General features: G+C 41.4%; 1 protein-coding gene across 3 annotated transcripts in view; it reads left to right on the top strand.

Annotated features, from left to right (window-relative positions):
* The first annotated feature begins 1542 nt into the window (after positions 1-1542).
* The window catches only part of LOC110536799 (alpha-mannosidase 2), a 52636-nt gene continuing 36587 nt past the window's right edge, over positions 1543-17591 (top strand). The window contains exons 1-6 of one of the 3 annotated variants that reach the window (XM_036937026.2): positions 1543-2769; positions 3689-3952; positions 5856-6000; positions 9924-10095; positions 14746-14873; positions 15789-15962. In XM_036937026.2, coding sequence (XP_036792921.2) covers positions 2629-2769; positions 3689-3952; positions 5856-6000; positions 9924-10095; positions 14746-14873; positions 15789-15962 — 1024 coding nt within the window. In that variant the 5' untranslated portion in view covers positions 1543-2628. Of the gene's footprint in view, positions 2770-3688; positions 3953-5855; positions 6001-6251; positions 6518-9923; positions 10096-14745; positions 14874-15788; positions 15963-17591 lie in introns of those variants that run through there. The other 2 variants (XM_090191793.1, XM_090191794.1) reach the window with 2 other exon arrangements.

Below are 17591 nucleotides of genomic sequence, written 5' to 3'. Positions count from 1 at the left end.
TGTGAGCCATCACCCGCCTTTCGAAGCATTTCATGGCTACAGATGTGAGTGCTACAGGGTGATAGTCATTTAGGCAGGTTATCTTGGGCACAGGGACTATGGTGGTCTGCTTGGAACATATAGGTATTACAGACTTGGTCAGGGAGAGTTTGAAAATGTCTGTGAGGACACTTTCCAGCTGGTTTGCGCAAGCTCGGAGTACACTTCCTGGTAATCCGTCTGGCCCTGAGGCCGAGTGAATGTTAACCTGTTTGAAGGTCTTACTCACATCAGCTACGGAGCGTGTAAGCTCACAGTCGTCCGGAACAGCTGGTGCTCTCATACATGGTTCAGTGTTGCTTGCCTGGAAGTGAGCATAGAAGGAATCTAGCTCTTCTGGTAGGCTCGCATAACTGGGCAGCTGGTGGCTGGGTTTACCTTTCAACCCCTACCAGGCAAGCTCCAAGGCCAGAACTCTTTGACAGCCTCTATGCTGGCTGCTACTCCTCCTCAGGAACAGCCTGCTGCTAGGTGAGTCTGGTGTCCCTCTTTAGTTCACAATGCTTCATGACTTCATTAGAGATAAATTTTTTTGCAGTTTTACAGCAAATATCCTGCAATTCTGCCGATTTATTTTTGCTATGGGGTGGAGATAATTTCTGCAGTTTTACAGCTAATCTCCTGCAATCCTACGCATTTTGTAATGACTTATGCCATATGATATCTGAGTGAGAATGACTAACAAAATCATTGTGGGCCCCCTAAAGGTCATGGCCCCTGGGCACCTGCCATGCATGCCCAATCGGTATTCGGCCTTGATTACTACAAGCTTAGATAGCTGGCTAGACTAACTACCAATCTATAAATTGTTAACTGACATGGCTAACTGAGTGAGTGTCAGTGACTGAAATAACAAGAGAAAAAGTGCTGACGCACAACCAAATTTCGTAATTGCACCAGGTGTATTCTGCTATTCTTACTGTTAATATTAAGTTGAGACCCCGACTAAGGTCCTACATTTAAAAAAAGTAATAATAATAATTGTTGGTTTTTTGGGATATGTCGCCGCATATCGGCCAGGGCCCCTAATCGGACGCTTATGTCACTTATGTCTAGAACTGGCCCTGCACACCAGGCTAAAGAGGCTTCATAGAAATTGGTTCCTAAATCAGCTTGAGTTCCAAGCAAGGGATGGGGATCTTTGAAGCTTTCTCCACCAGAGAAAATATTAGAAGAAACATTTATATTGAAGAACATTTGCAGCAAGATAATGATTAATGAGGCAAATCTTTAAACGAGTAAATTAATTCTGCCAAATGTAGATGACTTGACCTTGATGATACAATTACAAAAGTTTATCAAAAACAAGTATTTCGTGTTATTATTATTAGTATTACTATTATTATTACTTTATTAAGCCTAATAGAGATAAACAGATAATTAACTCTCCAAATTAACCCATTCATATATATTTTTTACCTGTTAGATTTTATACAAATTATGCCATATTTTTCGTCACAAAATGATGTCAGAGTAGGCGTATACAAGTTTCGGTTCTCCTCTACCCTACTGCTACTGACTGTGGCCTGGAGAATGAAGGGAGACGCTTCTCAATTGTAAGATTACGTTCACAAAGGAAACTGGTAATGCTAAGAAAATATTAATTGCGCCTTCGCTTTTCTCAATCCATAATTGCTGACTTAAATTTGTGGCGTTTTCAACTTGTTTGCCTCTAATATTACAATCATGAGGGAGTAAGGAATTAATATTTGTCGGTGCATGGAGCTTGTTCATTTCCACAAACGCTCCTGATTTTTCCAATGTTATGGTGTCACATCTGGAACACTTTCTCTCTTTTTGAATTCCAAATGTTGAAAATATGAACGAGATCATGTAGTAGTGAAGCTGGCATTTGGAAAGCCGTTAACATCAGGACCGGGTGCTGAACATGTCCATGCAGCTGTTTTCACAAGGTGTCTAAATGAGTGCTTTCTGGAGTTAATGGCCAACTTTTCGCTACACCAATGAATGATTGGAGTGGAGACGGATTTCTGGAAGATGCAATAGCTGAATATGATAGGAACTAGGAAGGGCAATGAATGCAAACCTATGGATTTGGAAACGTTCCATACGCGTTGTGCTCGCTCTGGTCTAAAAACTCATCCCCCACTTTACCTGTGCGTCCCAAATGAAAAAAGTTGTGAGTCGGTAGGCGGCGCACGTTCACACCTATGTTTTTCACTTCCTTACTTCATTTGAACAGAAAACAAATGCAGGAATGAGACGGGGTTGTCGGCACTGGCCAACACGATCTACTGAATCACAACTATTTCGCAGTGAAACTTCGCGACTGGGACGCAGTATCTTGTTCCAGCCATGATTCAAGCTACCTTTGGGTGACATACCCAGCTTTTTAAAGCTTGTTGTTCATAGAAGGAGTGAATGTGGACAATTATGTTAGTTCCGTCCTAACACACTAAAGAAGAATGAATAACTATTTTGGGGGGGAATAGCATTAGATTTTTCTGATCCTCACCGCAGAGTCAAGACATCGATCATTCCCTGAGGGTGATCTACATAACTATAGGTTACATTGCGGTCAGTCAATGTGATCAGCTTCGATTCACCTGGCAGTTTCGATTGTAAATTATGATGAAGCTCAGTCGGCAATTCACTGTTTTTGGAAGTGCCATATTCTGTGTTGTTATCTTCTCATTGTACCTGATGCTGGATCACCTGCAATTAGACCATACAAAAAGTCCAAACAACGGTGGGGATAAATTGCAAAATGTAAGTTTTTCCATTTCGTTGGCTGTTTGATTCAGATAAACTACTTATTTTCTCGCGTTTTGCAATCTAGATCAGACATGCATGTATAAGATCGTAGCGTATAACTTGAATGCAACGTTGTTTTTACATGGTTGAACAAATATCAATGACTTTGTAAAGTAGCCCATTTCCTCAATATCATATCTATGTTGTGTAGGCAATCACATAGAGAACTGGCGTTGATTGGCTGCTGTAGGCTTCCTAATTAGCCTACAATGTTATAACGTTACATTGTAGGCCTATCCAAGGTTCAAGACAATGTAAACACATTTTCAACTGTAGCCTGTACAGTAGGCTACATACTATCGTTGTGTTACATGATAGAGTCATTGTCTTGCAACAGATATGGTTCCAATGAACACACACACACAAAAAATGCATATTGAGATCTTATCGTGGGCCGGGTTGTGTGTTGCATAATTCCATTCCTGAATGAGTGAAAACGAGTCTTCCTAAGCATACGGGTTGCCTCCCACAATATTAACAATGTTCCAGTATACACCGATATTATTATACACCTGTTATACACCCAGTGCTGTTGCCCTAGGTCTGAGATCTCTGAGACCAAGTGAAAACTGGTAAAAGTGGTAATGTTTGTGTAACAAGAAGGTGACTGTCCACTTGTTTTCTATATAGTAGTCATTTCCACTTCCTGTCATTTAAGTCTTAAAAAATAACCCTATATACTCTTTGTATTTGTCGCCGTGGATGACATAGGTCCTCATTTTGGTAACCCAACAATAATGTTACATTTATAAAGGTTAATATTAATAGGCTCATTATAGCTCATTTATAAACATTCATTGCATAATTATATGCATACTGTATTGTATAAAGCCAGTAAACTTGTTCTCCCCTGTCCCTCCTTCTCGTTCATCAGGGCCAGTTGTCCATCCTGCAGGATAAGATTGACCGCTTGGAGAGACTACTGTCAGAGAACAATGAGATCATAGCCAACATCAGGGACTCTGTGATCAATCTGAAGGAGTCGGTCAAGGATGGCCGTGGGGGTCTTGACGGCGGGAACATGAGCCAAGGGCCCTATCTAGAACTGCTGGCTTCGCCTCCACTGGTCCTCCCTATTGACTCACAAGACTGTCAGTTTGCGACAAGGGAGTTCTCCAAGCCAGCAGATGGGGTGCAGGTAAGAGTTTTATAAGGTGGATACAATGAGAAACAAACAGTTCAGGTATTCGTGTAGCAACATTGTTGCAGGGTTGAACTGCGATCGTATCTGTTCAACATACTCCAGGGAAAGTTTGAAGTAAACAAACCTCCATGCACACAGTTAACTGCCAGTGTTTATTTTTATTGAACTCTGAATTTCACCTCTTTTAATAAGATACATCATTATATAAAGAGACACCATAATGATGTCATTACCATGATGCCAACCTTCCATGCTGAATTGCTCCCACCATCAGTGTGAAATATGAAGCCTTGTAATAGCCATGGGGACGATACTTATTGCAATGTGTCGTGGTTATGGTGTTGAAATGAAGGACAAATGTTAAAACCATTACACTACTATTACACTAGCATTACACTATGTGCCAAGAATATGTTGTTGAATATTTTTCCAATTAATATTATGAGCACAATGCATTAGTATACAGCTCGAATGAATTCAAACAGGTGTCATTTGAAAAGGTTTGGTTATATTATCTGGTCTGGTTGGACTATCCTTTTCCTTTCCAGGTTGTCCATCAAGTCAGGTGAGGTATTGAATGCCAGCTCATCGGAAATGTTTCTGGTTGTATATGTGGGAAACGTAAGAGGGGACTGCAGTTTGACTTGAAAGACAGGTTTCTTTAGGAAGAGTTAATACCTTTAGTTACAGTTAAGTCACTCTATACACAAGAATGTCACAGATCCGAAAGAAACCTTTCACTCCTGTGCTTAAATAGACAAAATGAGACACCATATGTCTGTATATACATCAGGGCTCATCAACTAGATTCAGCCGCGGGCTGATTTTTTCATGAGAGGATGGTCGGGGGGCTGGAATATAGTTACAAATCATTTGTAGACTGCAAATTGACCGCAAGAAGCCCAAACAGATATAATGTTTGACTTAAACATAATCATTTCAAATTTGCTTACATTTATATATGATCACGTGTCTCTCTATTATGGGTGGGAATACTTGGGAACAGATTTCTTCAATTAAAATCGCTTGGAGCTCATTTCCTGGTGTTTTTACAGTCTTTTATGTCTATCAATGAAAATTCCCCAAAATAATAATACAAAATAATGAATATATATATATATATATATATATATATATATATATATATATAAAATTACAAAAAAATTATACATTTGTTTATGAATATTTTTTGCTCAAAAGACAAATAAATAAAATCACATTTGGCCAACTGCCAGTTGGGGAACCCTGATATACAATATATCTTATCATATTTGTTCTTGACATCAATCATGATAACAAGCTCATTTCTATGATTTGTATTCCTGTTATTAAAATCATGGCTTTCAGTGGCTCTCGTACCACAGAGCAGACAGACATTATTTAATCTTGTCCTCTCTGTATCACATTCCATTCATTCCATCATTTTATTTGGCCAAAAGACAAAGAGACATTTAAGTTAGTGTGAGTCCCAAAGAAACACCAAGCGGTCTCAGTTTGCAGCAGAATTTCTATCTCTCACTTGCATTCTTCTGACCTGCTGATGTCACAGATATGACTGTTATCGTACACATATTTTCAGGAACAGATTCACTGCTTTCTTTCTTTTCTCTGTGGTGGATTAGGCACTTAACTGCCACGGTGACTTAAATTAAACACAAAACTGAATCAAATACATGAAACTTCCTTGAACAAATTCAAGAGTACATAGCCTAATAAAGTAAGGCTTTGCTGCAAACCAGACATTTCAGTCATTTATTTAGCAAGTGCTCTTATCCAAAGTGATCATCGAATCCACAACCCTGGCGTTGCAAGTGCCATGCTCTACCAACTGAGCCAGGCGTGGCCCTGTTTACCTCAAGAATATCCCACTATTTGGTTTTTTTTGTTTATTTTTCAGTTGCTAGATGTGTATGACCTCCTGACCTTTGACAACCATGATGGGGGAGTGTGGAAACAAGGCTTTGATATCACCTACCAGGAGAATGAATGGGACAGCGAGCCACTGCAAGTCTTTGTTGTGCCCCACTCACACAATGATCCTGGTAAGCAGTGCACTACTTCTGAGCATTAAACGGACATTACACTCCAAAATCAGGTTGTAGTTCTTCACAATCGATGGCGTGGGACATGTATTTATCTTGACACAAGACTACTTTAGAAGTTTGAAAACAGTTGCAAAATGTTTATTTTGGAGTATATTGTCCCTTAAAGCTAACCTGGAAACACTGGACATTGTTCTGTGACTTCTTTAATGCTTTGTTTTCTCTACTTAATGCAGTCACACCTTGTGCAGACAGGAAGCAAGGCGTGGGCCACTCCACAGCAGTGTCAGGATTCATATTTCGCTCCTTCCTGGGTTAATTGTGTTTCCTGGTTTGTGAAGGGAACAAGCATTATACCACAGCACATAACATAAAGCATAACAAGCATTATAGACGGGTCAACTGACAACGTCACGAAAACGATGCATGCGCTTCAATGGGGCAAAAGGCTGTGTGTTGTGATTCTGGATGGCCAGATAGCTACCAACAATGACAAGAAGCTGCCATGTGGGGAATCGTAGGTGACTCATTTCTTGTTTTGAGGAGGTTTGATTGATGTCACGTCTATGCTAATATGGCTACAATTCGCTACCTAGCTAACCAACAACTGTAACAATGTATTTGAGAGACAACAGGTGCTCATTGTGCAAATGTATTTATGTTTTCAATAAGTATTGCAGACTAAATATAGTTTACATGTTGTCAACAATCTTAGCCAACCCAGTCTGTTTTGCACCATAGTTGTGCACATGTCTGTGTTGTTGCTAAACAACCAACCCGTCTATACCACAATATAAACTGGGTGGTTAGAACCCTGAATGCTGATTGGCTGACAGCCGTGGTATGTCAGACTATATACCACAATATGGCACCAGGTGCCTTATTGCCATTATAACCTGGTTACTAATGTAATTAGAGCAGTAAAAATAACAGCTTTGTCATACCCTGATATACCATGGCTGTTAGCCAATCAGCATTCAGGGCTCAAACCACCCAGTTTATAATGTGGCATAGACGTGTTGCTTAATTATACAACATGAAGATGTGTGTGGGGTGGCACCACTACTGTAACAATGGAGAAAGAGACCTATCCTATCGGTTTTGACCATCAGTGTGTTTGACCTTTCATTATAAAAGAGGGCTTTCTGCTTCCTTTCATTCAAATGGCCTGATATTTATTGACAAGATGACATAGAGCAATTGATGAAAGTCTTGTCCTGTTACCTTTAGAAACAATAATTACAGTACCAGTCAAAAGTTTAGACACACCAACTCATTCAAGGGTTTTTCTTTATTTTTACTACTTACTACATTGTAGAATAATAGTGAAGACATCAAAGCAAATCAAAGAAGCCACCCTTTGCCTTGATGACAGCTTTGCACACTCTTGGCATTCTCTCAACCAGCTTCATGAGGAATGCTTTTCCAACAGCCTTGAAGGAGTTCCCACCTATGCTAAGCACTTGTTGTATGCTTTTCATCCACTCTGCAGTCCAACTCATCCCAAACCATCTCAATTGGAATGAGGTCGGGTGATTGTGGAGGCCAGGTCATCTGATGCAGCACTATCACTCTCATTGGTCAAATAGCCCTTACATAGCCTGGAGGTGTGTTTTCGGTCTTTGTCCTGTTGAAAAACAAATGATATGCGCAAACCAGATGGGATTGTGTATTGCTGCGGAATGCTGTGGTAGCCATGCTGGTTAAGTGTGCCTTGAATTCTAAATAAATCACTGACATTGTCACCAGCAAAGCACCCACACACCTCTGTACTGGTTCCCCCTGTATATAGCCTCCACATTGACTCTGTACTAGTTCCCCCTGTAAATAGCCTCCACATTGACTCTGTACCGGAACCCCCTGTATATAGCCTCCACATTGACTCTGTACCGGTACCCCTGTATATAGCCTCCACATTGACTCTGTACTGGTTCCCCCTGTATATAGCCTCCACATTGACTCTGTACTGGTTCCACCTGTATATAACCTCCACATTGTCTCTGTACCAGAACCCCCTGTATATAGCCTCCGCATTGACTCTGTACCAGAACCCCCTGTATATAGCCTCCACATTGACTCTGTACCAGAACCCCCTGTATATAGCCTCCACATTGACTCTGTACCAGAACCCCCTGTAAATAGCCTCCACATTGATTCTGTACTAGTTCCCCCTGTATATAGCCTCCACATTGACTCTGTACTGGTTCCCCCTGTATATAGCCTCCACATTGACTCTGTACTGGTTCCCCCTGTATATAGCCTCCACATTGACTCTGTACTGGTTCCCCCTGTATATAGCCTCCACATTGACTCTGTACTGGTTCCCCCTGTATATAGCCTCCACATTGACTCTGTACTGGTTCCTCCTGTATATAGCCTCCACATTGACTCTGTACTGGTTCCCCCTGTATATAGCCTCCACATTGACTCTGTACTGGTTCCACCTGTATATAACCTCCACATTGTCTCTGTACCAGAACCCCCTGTATATAGCCTCCGCATTGACTCTGTACCAGAACCCCCTGTATATAGCCTCCACATTGACTCTGTACCAGAACCCCCTGTATATAGCCTCCACATTGACTCTGTACCAGAACCCCCTGTAAATAGCCTCCACATTGATTCTGTACTGGTTCCCCCTGTATATAGCCTCCACATTGACTCTGTACTGGTTCCCCCTGTATATAGCCTCCACATTGACTCTGTACTGGTTCCCCCTGTATATAGCCTCCACATTGACTCTGTACTGGTTCCCCCTGTATATAGCCTCCACATTGACTCTGTACTGGTTCCCCCTGTATATAGCCTCCACATTGACTCTGTACTGGTTCCTCCTGTATATAGCCTCCACATTGACTCTGTACTGGTTCCCCCTGTATATAGCCTCGTTACTGCTGCTCTTTAACTATTACTGCTGCTCGTTTATTGATCTTTTTTTAAACGTATTTATTTTTTACTCAACACGTATTTTTCTTAAAACCGCATTGTTGGTTTAAGAGCTTGTAAGTAAACAATTCACTGTAAGGTCTACTACACCTGTTGTATTCTGCGCATGTGACAAATACAATTTGATTTGATTTGATTTGAAGCTGTCAATAAGGCAAAGTGTGGCTACTTTGAATAATCTTACTTTTTAATTTGTTTAACCCCTTTTTGGCTAGTGCATGTTTCCATGTGTTATTTTATAGTTTTGATGTCTTCGCTATTATTCTACAATGTAGAAAATACAAAAATGTGTAAATATGTACTGCTACTGTGTATATATATCAGAAAAAGAAAACAATTGATCAGACGCATCAGAAGCCTGTTTTTAAAAATTTCCTCAAAAGTAAATTTTGCACAGAAACACAGCCTTTTAATGCTGTGTTTGCAGTGTGACTTAAATGCGTAGTCCCTCACTAGACATTCCAGAGACTAAGGCGTTAGTGTAGGCACTAAGAGCAGTCAGTGCTGGGCGTTTGTCACATCACGTGTAAGCACAGAAGCAGCATCTGAAGTCCAGTTACAGCCAAGGCCAGCCTATTCTTTGTGCCTGAGATTGGGTAATTCTTCAGTAACCCAAGCTGGCTTTCTGGTTTAACTGGGCTGGTTCTCCCTTAGAGTTGTATACAGTAGCTAAAGACAATACTCACGCCCTTGCACAGTTTAAAAGCACTCATGTCTGTGTGCCTTCTACTGAATTATTTATCCTATTTTATCTTGCAGTGGAAATACTTTTTTGAATGCATTGATTTTCATTGGAAATATGATGACATTTTTTTGTTAAATCAATGGATGTGGCAAATTGATTGAACCACATGTTCTGCTCATTCACCTGATTATGATGGCTCTATTGACTCAGTTTATTGACTCTATGGCAGACACACACACAGACAGATAGCCTACAGTTGTAATGTATGCTCTACCACTTTGTACGCTCTCAGGATGGCTGAAGACGTTTGACGACTACTACCGGGACCAGACCCAGCACATCCTGAACAACATAGTAGTGAAACTCCATGAGGACAGCCGCAGGAAAATGATCTGGTCCGAGATCTCATACTTCTCCAAGTGGTGGGACAACATCGACAACCAGAAGAGAGACGCTGTCAAGAGGTAGTCTGTCTGTCTGTCTGTCTGTCTGTCTGTCTGTCTGTCTGTCTGTCTGTCTGTCTGTCTGTCTGTCTGTCTCTCTGTCTGTCTGTCTGTCTGTCTGTCTGTCATTCTAGCTTCAAGGTGATACTGAAATCAATATGAGCAGCAAATCACTTCTGGTTTATGTTATTGTGTTGTTGATATAGCTTGGCTCTGTAAACGTGGAATCTAATTCCTCAGTGGATTTACAATAAGATTCCGATGCTCCTCTGATATTCCCATTTTAATTAAAGCAAGGTTATGCCTTGCTTAGGGCCAGCGGTTTTATAGGGTTTCTAAAAAATGAAATGAAATGAAATTAGAAGTGACCCACTGGACCAAAACTGGTCAAATCAAAGTCATTTTAACAAAATAATATAATATAATATAATATAATATATAATATATGTTATAACTAGGGTTGGGTAGTATTCAGATGTTCATACCGTCATACCATTTCTGGACCATACCGGGGTATACGCTATTACCGGAAGTGCACGCAAGAAGCACTATTTTTTGACGCACAAAACAAATTAGGCAACAGGGATCTTGATCCAGGAAGGGATTGAATGTCTCTGCTTTAACCAAGAAGCTTGATCTTGACATCTAGACACTTAGCTAGCAAGTTAGCAAACCAAATGCATAGCTGGAGCCCTGAGCCGGGTATGATTTATTTGACACTTAGATTTAGATTTCTTAAAATGAACTTGCACTGAGTGTACAAAATTGTAGGAACACCGTCCTAATATTGCTTTGCAGCCCTTTCCCCCTCAGAACAGCCTCAATTCATCAGGGCATGGACTACAAGGTGTGGAAAGCTTTCCACAGGGATGCTGGCTCATGTTGACCCCAGTGCTTCCCACAGTTGTGTCACGTTAGATGGTTGTCATTTGGGTGGTGGACCATTGTTGATACACGGGAAACTTGAGTGTGAAAAACCAATCAGCATTGCAGTTCTTGACACACTCAAATCAGAGCCTCGCACCTACTACAATATCCCATTCAAAGGCACTTCAATCTGTGGTCTTGCCCATTCACCCTCTGAATGGCACACATACACAATCCATGTCTCAATTGTCTCGAAGCTGAAAAATCCTTCTTTAACCTGTCTCCTCCCCTTCATCTACTATAATTGAAGTGGATTTAACCTGTCTCCTCCCCTTCATCTACACTGATTGAAGTGGATTTAACCTGTCTCCTCCCCTTCATCTACACTGACTGAAGTGGATTTAACCTCTCTCCTCCCCTTCATCTACACTGATTGAAGTGGATTTAACCTGTCTCCTCCCCTTCATCTACACTGATTGAAGTGGATTTAACCTCTCTCCTCCCCTTCATCTACACTGATTGAAGTGGATTTAACCTGTCTCCTCCCCTTCATCTACTATAATTGAAGTGGATTTAACCTGTCTCCTCCCCTTCATCTACACTGATTGAAGTGGATTTAACCTGTCTCCTCCCCTTCATCTACACTGATTGAAGTGGATTTAACCTGTCTCCTCCCCTTCATCTACACTGATTGAAGTGGATTTAACCTCTCTCCTCCCCTTCATCTACACTGATTGAAGTGGATTTAACCTGTCTCCTCCCCTTCATCTACACTGATTGAAGTGGATTTAACCTCTCTCCTCCCCTTCATCTACACTGATTGAAGTGGATTTAACCTGTCTCCTCCCCTTCATCTACACTGATTGAAGTGGATTTAACCTGTCTCCTCTCCTTCATCTATACTGATTGAAGTGGATTTAACAGGTGACATCAATAAGGGATCACAACTTTCACCTGTATTCACCTGGTCAGTCTATGTCATGTCTATGTCATGGAAAGAGCAGGTGTCCCTAATGGTTTGTACACTCAGTGTATAGTTATAAGCAGTGGCATAGCATGCACTCCTGCAGCTGCGGCAAGGGGAAATACCCCGGTATACGGTATAAACGGTATATTGCCCAAGCCTAGTGAAGGCGTAAGGGAACGTAAGGGATTTTCGTAATTTTTCACATAACTTTTAAAATAAATCCTAGTTTACAGTAAAAAAAATATTCCTCTGCCTGGTAACAGGAGTACATTGGTTTGAATTGCCTTAACCAGCCAAACTGACTATGGTCTTGAGGTCATCAAATCAATTTTGTTTGTGAGAGGCATATAGGTTAACACGAGCACATAGGTAAACACATGTTCTCGCTCAATCTGCCTCAGTCTCTTTAGCCACTTTAATAATAAAAAATAGGATGTAATAAATGTATCACTAGTCACTTTAAACAGTGCCACTTTTTATAATGTTTACATACCCTACATTACTCATCTCATATGTATATACTGCACTCTATACCATCTACTGCATCTTGCCTATGCCGTTCGGCCATCGCTCATCCATATATTTATATGTACATATTCTTATTCCTTCCTTTATTTTTGTGTGTAAAAGGTAGTTGTTGTGAAATTGTTAGATTACTTGTTAGACATTACTGCATGGTTGGAACTAGAAGCACAAGCATTTCGCTACACTCGCATTAACATCTGCTAACCATGTGTATGTGACCAATAAAATTGGATTTGATTTGTCCCCTTGGGAATGTAATGGTTGCCAGTCAGGGGTTTCTCTGGAAGTGACATGGAGGGGGATTCAGAGGGTTCTCTACTTCAGAAAACAGCCCCAAAAGCAAGAAGCAGGGTGTCACAAATGTTGTGTGTAAATGCTGTGTGCATTGGCCATGCTCACAACGAGCTACTGACGGGTAGGGTTCAGCAGCTAGCCTTGGGGGATACACAAACTGTGTATGAAATGCAATAAACAGTTCAGCTGCAGGTTAGAATTCCAATTAGGAGCACAAGCAAATAGCCTTAAGGTGAAGAATGGAGAGAGATCTAACACAAATATATATTCACTATTGATTTGATGCGCAGGGAGTTCTAAGCAAACCAGATCCATTTTTTTTGTTGAGAATATTCTGTGTTTACTATTTTTTTGTTGAGTGTTATTGCTTATGTAATAACTTATTTTCTTGCATGTTTTATTTTATGTCAGCAAATTGAAGGTCTGGCGCTTAATGATAAAATGTTCCCTGTTACAGTACACGGAGAAGCATCGCTCGAGAAATTGGAACGAACGACCTCATTAATTCTTTAGAACTTTTAGAATTGGAAAGGAACATGTTTTTGAGCGGCGTGTTTTGGTTTGTTGAAGGGACTTGTCCATCTGTCCTCGTTAGGATGCGGTGTTGCTATCTGCTCAGTGAAGATGGCACCTGCTTTCACCACTCCAACTCTTCAACACCAGGACAGACCTACACGACACACCACTTCCACCAGTCCGATCGTAGAACAATGAAGGAAACCTTCTGGTGATTGAATGATGCCAAAGAAATATCACATTTCCGTGGAGAGAAAATAAAGAGCAATTTCAACTTGTTATTACGAAAATTGCTGAGTTGTTGTCCATTGTTTTTCTTATCCATGCTCTTATTTAAGGGGCTTGCCAGGGACACGTTAGGGAAGTCTGCAATTGAAATATGCTCGGCGAACAGAGAAAAGATGCTGAATCGCAATCATAGCAAGGTTTCCTGTCCTAAAGAGAGATGGGAGTAACTCCCGAGGTTGTTGATTTTACTCTTTGGACTTAGGAGTAAGACAATTCAACAGCTACAGAGGAGAAGATGGTTCTTGTTGTCGCAATAAGTAGGGCCCAGATTTTTTTTCTTAGCCACACACGAGGTGATGTCTCTTGCAACTAAGGGTGTGTTCGTAAATTCACTCTGGCTATCTACACCGATTTCAGAGCACTCTCGTCTGAGTGAGCCAGAGCACAGAATAACTGATCAATTTACAAACGCGCAACCCTCTTCTGAATATGACCGGTGTCAGTAAACATCTGCAAAAAAAGCATTATTAAATTGTTGTTCTCTCATTTGTGTTTGGAAGTAGCTAGCAAGCTAGCCAACTTTAGTCAGTTAGCTTGGGTGCCTGACTCACGTTGTGAGGTCACAACACTCGAATCAACCCTACTCCTCGGCCAGAGTGTCCAGTGTGTGCTATGAACGCTCTGAGATTTACAAACGGACAGTTCCTCTGTGGAGATTAGAGAACCTTCCAGAAGGACAACCGTCTCTGTAGCACTCCACCAATCAGGCCTCTATGCTACAGTGACAACGCTCTGAATTTATGAACCCCCAGAACGCACTCTTACAAACACACCCTAAGATCTATTACACCTTTAGAAAGTCTTATTTTTAGGGTGGCAAAATTCCGGAAACTCTCCCAAAATTCCCCGGTTTTCCAGAAATCCTGGTTTGAGGTTTCCTAGTATTCCTGTTGATTCCCTTGGAATTCCAGGAATCTTCCAACCAGGATTTCTGGAAAACTGAGGAATTTGGACAAGTTACTAGAATTTTGCAGGCCCCTGACCATATAACATCCATTTTGTAATCTGGTATTTTACAATTACTATATATTTTTTTACAATTAATATGCATTCAACCTACAATTTTGAATTGAAAAATAAGCTCATAAATTGATAAAGCTGCATGGTTTTTGTATAACCTTTTTTTCTTTCTTTTGGCTTTGAGCTATGAAATGGTAATTGACTGAGCTGATTGTCTTAGAGCCTGAATGATAATTTTCCTCTATGTTGTTTAGTCTGTTTGAGCAAGGCCAGTTGGAGATCACAACGGGAGGCTGGGTGATGCCTGATGAAGCCAACTCGCATTACTTTGCATTAATTGACCAGCTATTGGAGGGACACCAATGGTTGGAGAGAAATGTGGGTGAGTGCATAAAATACCAGGAGTTAGTTATCTGGAAAGAGATCATACAAAGGACATTTGTTGGCAAGCACAACATATTGGTTATTTTGCATGATTCAAAGAAAATGATTAGCACACTTTAACCATCAGAGATTTTATCTTTTGATTTATATGTCAAAAAAATGTATTTGTAATGCCCTTTTTACATCAGCCAATGTCACCAAGTGCTTATACAGAATCCCAGCCAAAACCCCCAAACAGCAAGCAATGCAGAAAAACTCCTTAGAAAGGCAGGAACCTAGGAAGAAACCTAGAAAGGAACCATGCTCTGAAGGGTGGCCAGACCTCTTTCTGGCTGTGCTGGGTGGAGATTATAAGAGTACGTGGCCATTAATCGTTCTTCAAGATGTTCAAACGTTCATAGATGACCAGCAGGGTCAAATAATAATCGCAGTAGTTGTAGATTGTGCAACAGGTTAGCACCTCGGGAGTAAATGACAGTTGGCTTTTCATAGCCGAGCATTCAGAGGTTGAGAAAGCAGATGCGATAGAGAGAGAGAGAGTGTCGTGAACAGCAGGTCCGGGACAGGGTAGCACGTCCAGTGAACAGGTCAGGGTTCCATAGCCGCAGGCAAAACAGTTGAAACTGGAGCAGCAGCACGACAGGGTAGCATGACAAGGTATGAACAGATGAACCCAGTGGCAGCTGGTGACTTAAAAAGTTATGGAGGATGACTGATGCAAATGTGTTGATTCAGAGTTCAGACAACCTTTTAATTATGCTAATGGTTGACCTGTGTAACCAATGTTTATTTCAAGGATTTTTATGTAATGTTTCATAGTTTTTTATTGTTTATAATTTTTCCTCAAAAAAGGAGGACTGTTGCCAACCTCCTCTGCATGAACCTGAATTCTCCCTCTATTCTCCCCTGTTAGGAGTGAAACCCCAGACGGGCTGGGCTGTGGATCCGTTTGGCCACTCCCCTACCCAGGCGTACCTGTTGAAACAGGCTGGCCTGGCCAACATGCTCATCCAGAGGGTGCACTACTCCGTCAAGAAACACTTTGCCAGTCAGAAGACCCTGGAGTTCTTCTGGAGACAGAACTGGGGCAAGTAACCAGACTAAATGTAGCCCTGTGGCTCTCCCAGGGTGCTCTTCCAGAGTCTGTGTTTCCCCTAGCTAGAAGGTAAGGGGTCCTGCCCCACTTATACAATTGTAGGGGAAACACAGCTCAGTGTTTACACTACTGTAGCATTCAACATGCAGGAGATCCAGTCCTCACGCCTCTGTTCTCAGTGGTTCAGGTACTATCTTAGCCATTAAATTAAGCATTTAGCATATACAAAGTCCTAGTTCTACTGCAAGTCTATGGACAGAAACAAAATAACATGACCTCAGAGTGACTAGTACATACTCATGTAGTCAGTAGAAAACAAATCCTTCCAATTCCTGTACATATTTGGTGTGACAGATGCTATGGATGGTTTGATGCCGTGTGTTGAACTCTGGGCAGTCAGCTTGTGTAACTAACAGCACTCGGATAAGCGACAGCAGCATCTGCTGCCTACAGTATTGAGCCGCTCAGACCATAAGCAGGGGGATTTCTCATGTCCATAAATAATTATGTGGGTGCTTTTATTAGTCCAATTTAACACATGTACAAGTGTGTATTTGATTTTTTATGCATATCCCAATTCCCCCTGAGACATGCTCAGAGAGTGGGGTCACAGCCTGGTTTAGCCATTATTAACAGTGACCCTGGAGCAATTAGGGTTAAGTGCCTTGCACAAGGGCACGTCAACAGATATTTCACCTAGTCGGCTCGAGGATTCGAACTAGCGACCTTTTGGTTACTGGCCCAACGCTCTAACCGCCAGGCTACCTACCTTACAGAAGTGTCATATGAAGGCATGCTCCTTTCTCTTTGGTCTCATCTTATAGCATCTGTGGTAGAAGGGATTCTCTTTGTATGGACTGAGGTCTGCATGGCTTAAACATGTCTGGCTGGTACATCATGCAATGAACAGACCTGGGTTCAAATGTGCTGGATTCCTTTCTATTTGCATTTGATTGAGCCTGACAGGCGTGCCAGATGGGCGGGTTTGCACTTTTGCGACAATTCCGTTGGTTCCATTGCTCCAGGCCAGCTTGAAAGAAAACAAACAGTTTGAACCTTGGTCTGGTGATGAGCTTGGTGATTTGTAAGAAGAATGTAGACCACAGCCTCATGACTAGAGGGATGGAGAGTTTGGAGGTCAAAGGTCTGATTCACATTGGCCATGAACCATCTGCTGTGTGTGTGTGTGTGTGTGTGTGTGTGTGTGTGTGTGTGTGTGTGTGTGTGTGTGTGTGTGTGTGTGTGTGTGTGTGTGTGTGTGTGTGTGTGCGTGTGTGTATGTGTGTGACAGGGAGCAGTTGGTAATAGAACAGGCATTAGTTAGTTAGTGGTTTCATGCAGCTATGATGCATCTAAACGGGTGATTACTCAAACCTCTAAGCCAAATGATGTAGTACTCATTCATGCTTTTCACTAGGTAGACAGACGCCTAAATAGTCTACAATGCCAAAGAGAGCGTCTGTCTGTACAAGTTGTTATTTACGTCATGAAAATGATCAAATACTGTTATGATTATTTAATAGCAGAGAATGATGAAAGATCAGATCAGGTTATGTTCTGTTCGTATGGTTTCATGTTATCCTCAGTATTATAGAGTTGTGTTGAGTACTTCTTGATGAA

Source organism: Oncorhynchus mykiss, chromosome 12 (assembly GCF_057628025.1).
Source record: "Oncorhynchus mykiss isolate SJ-2025 chromosome 12, ASM5762802v1, whole genome shotgun sequence".
Lineage (NCBI taxonomy): Eukaryota > Metazoa > Chordata > Actinopteri > Salmoniformes > Salmonidae > Oncorhynchus > Oncorhynchus mykiss.
This window is presented reverse-complemented; position numbering and strand designations above follow the sequence as displayed.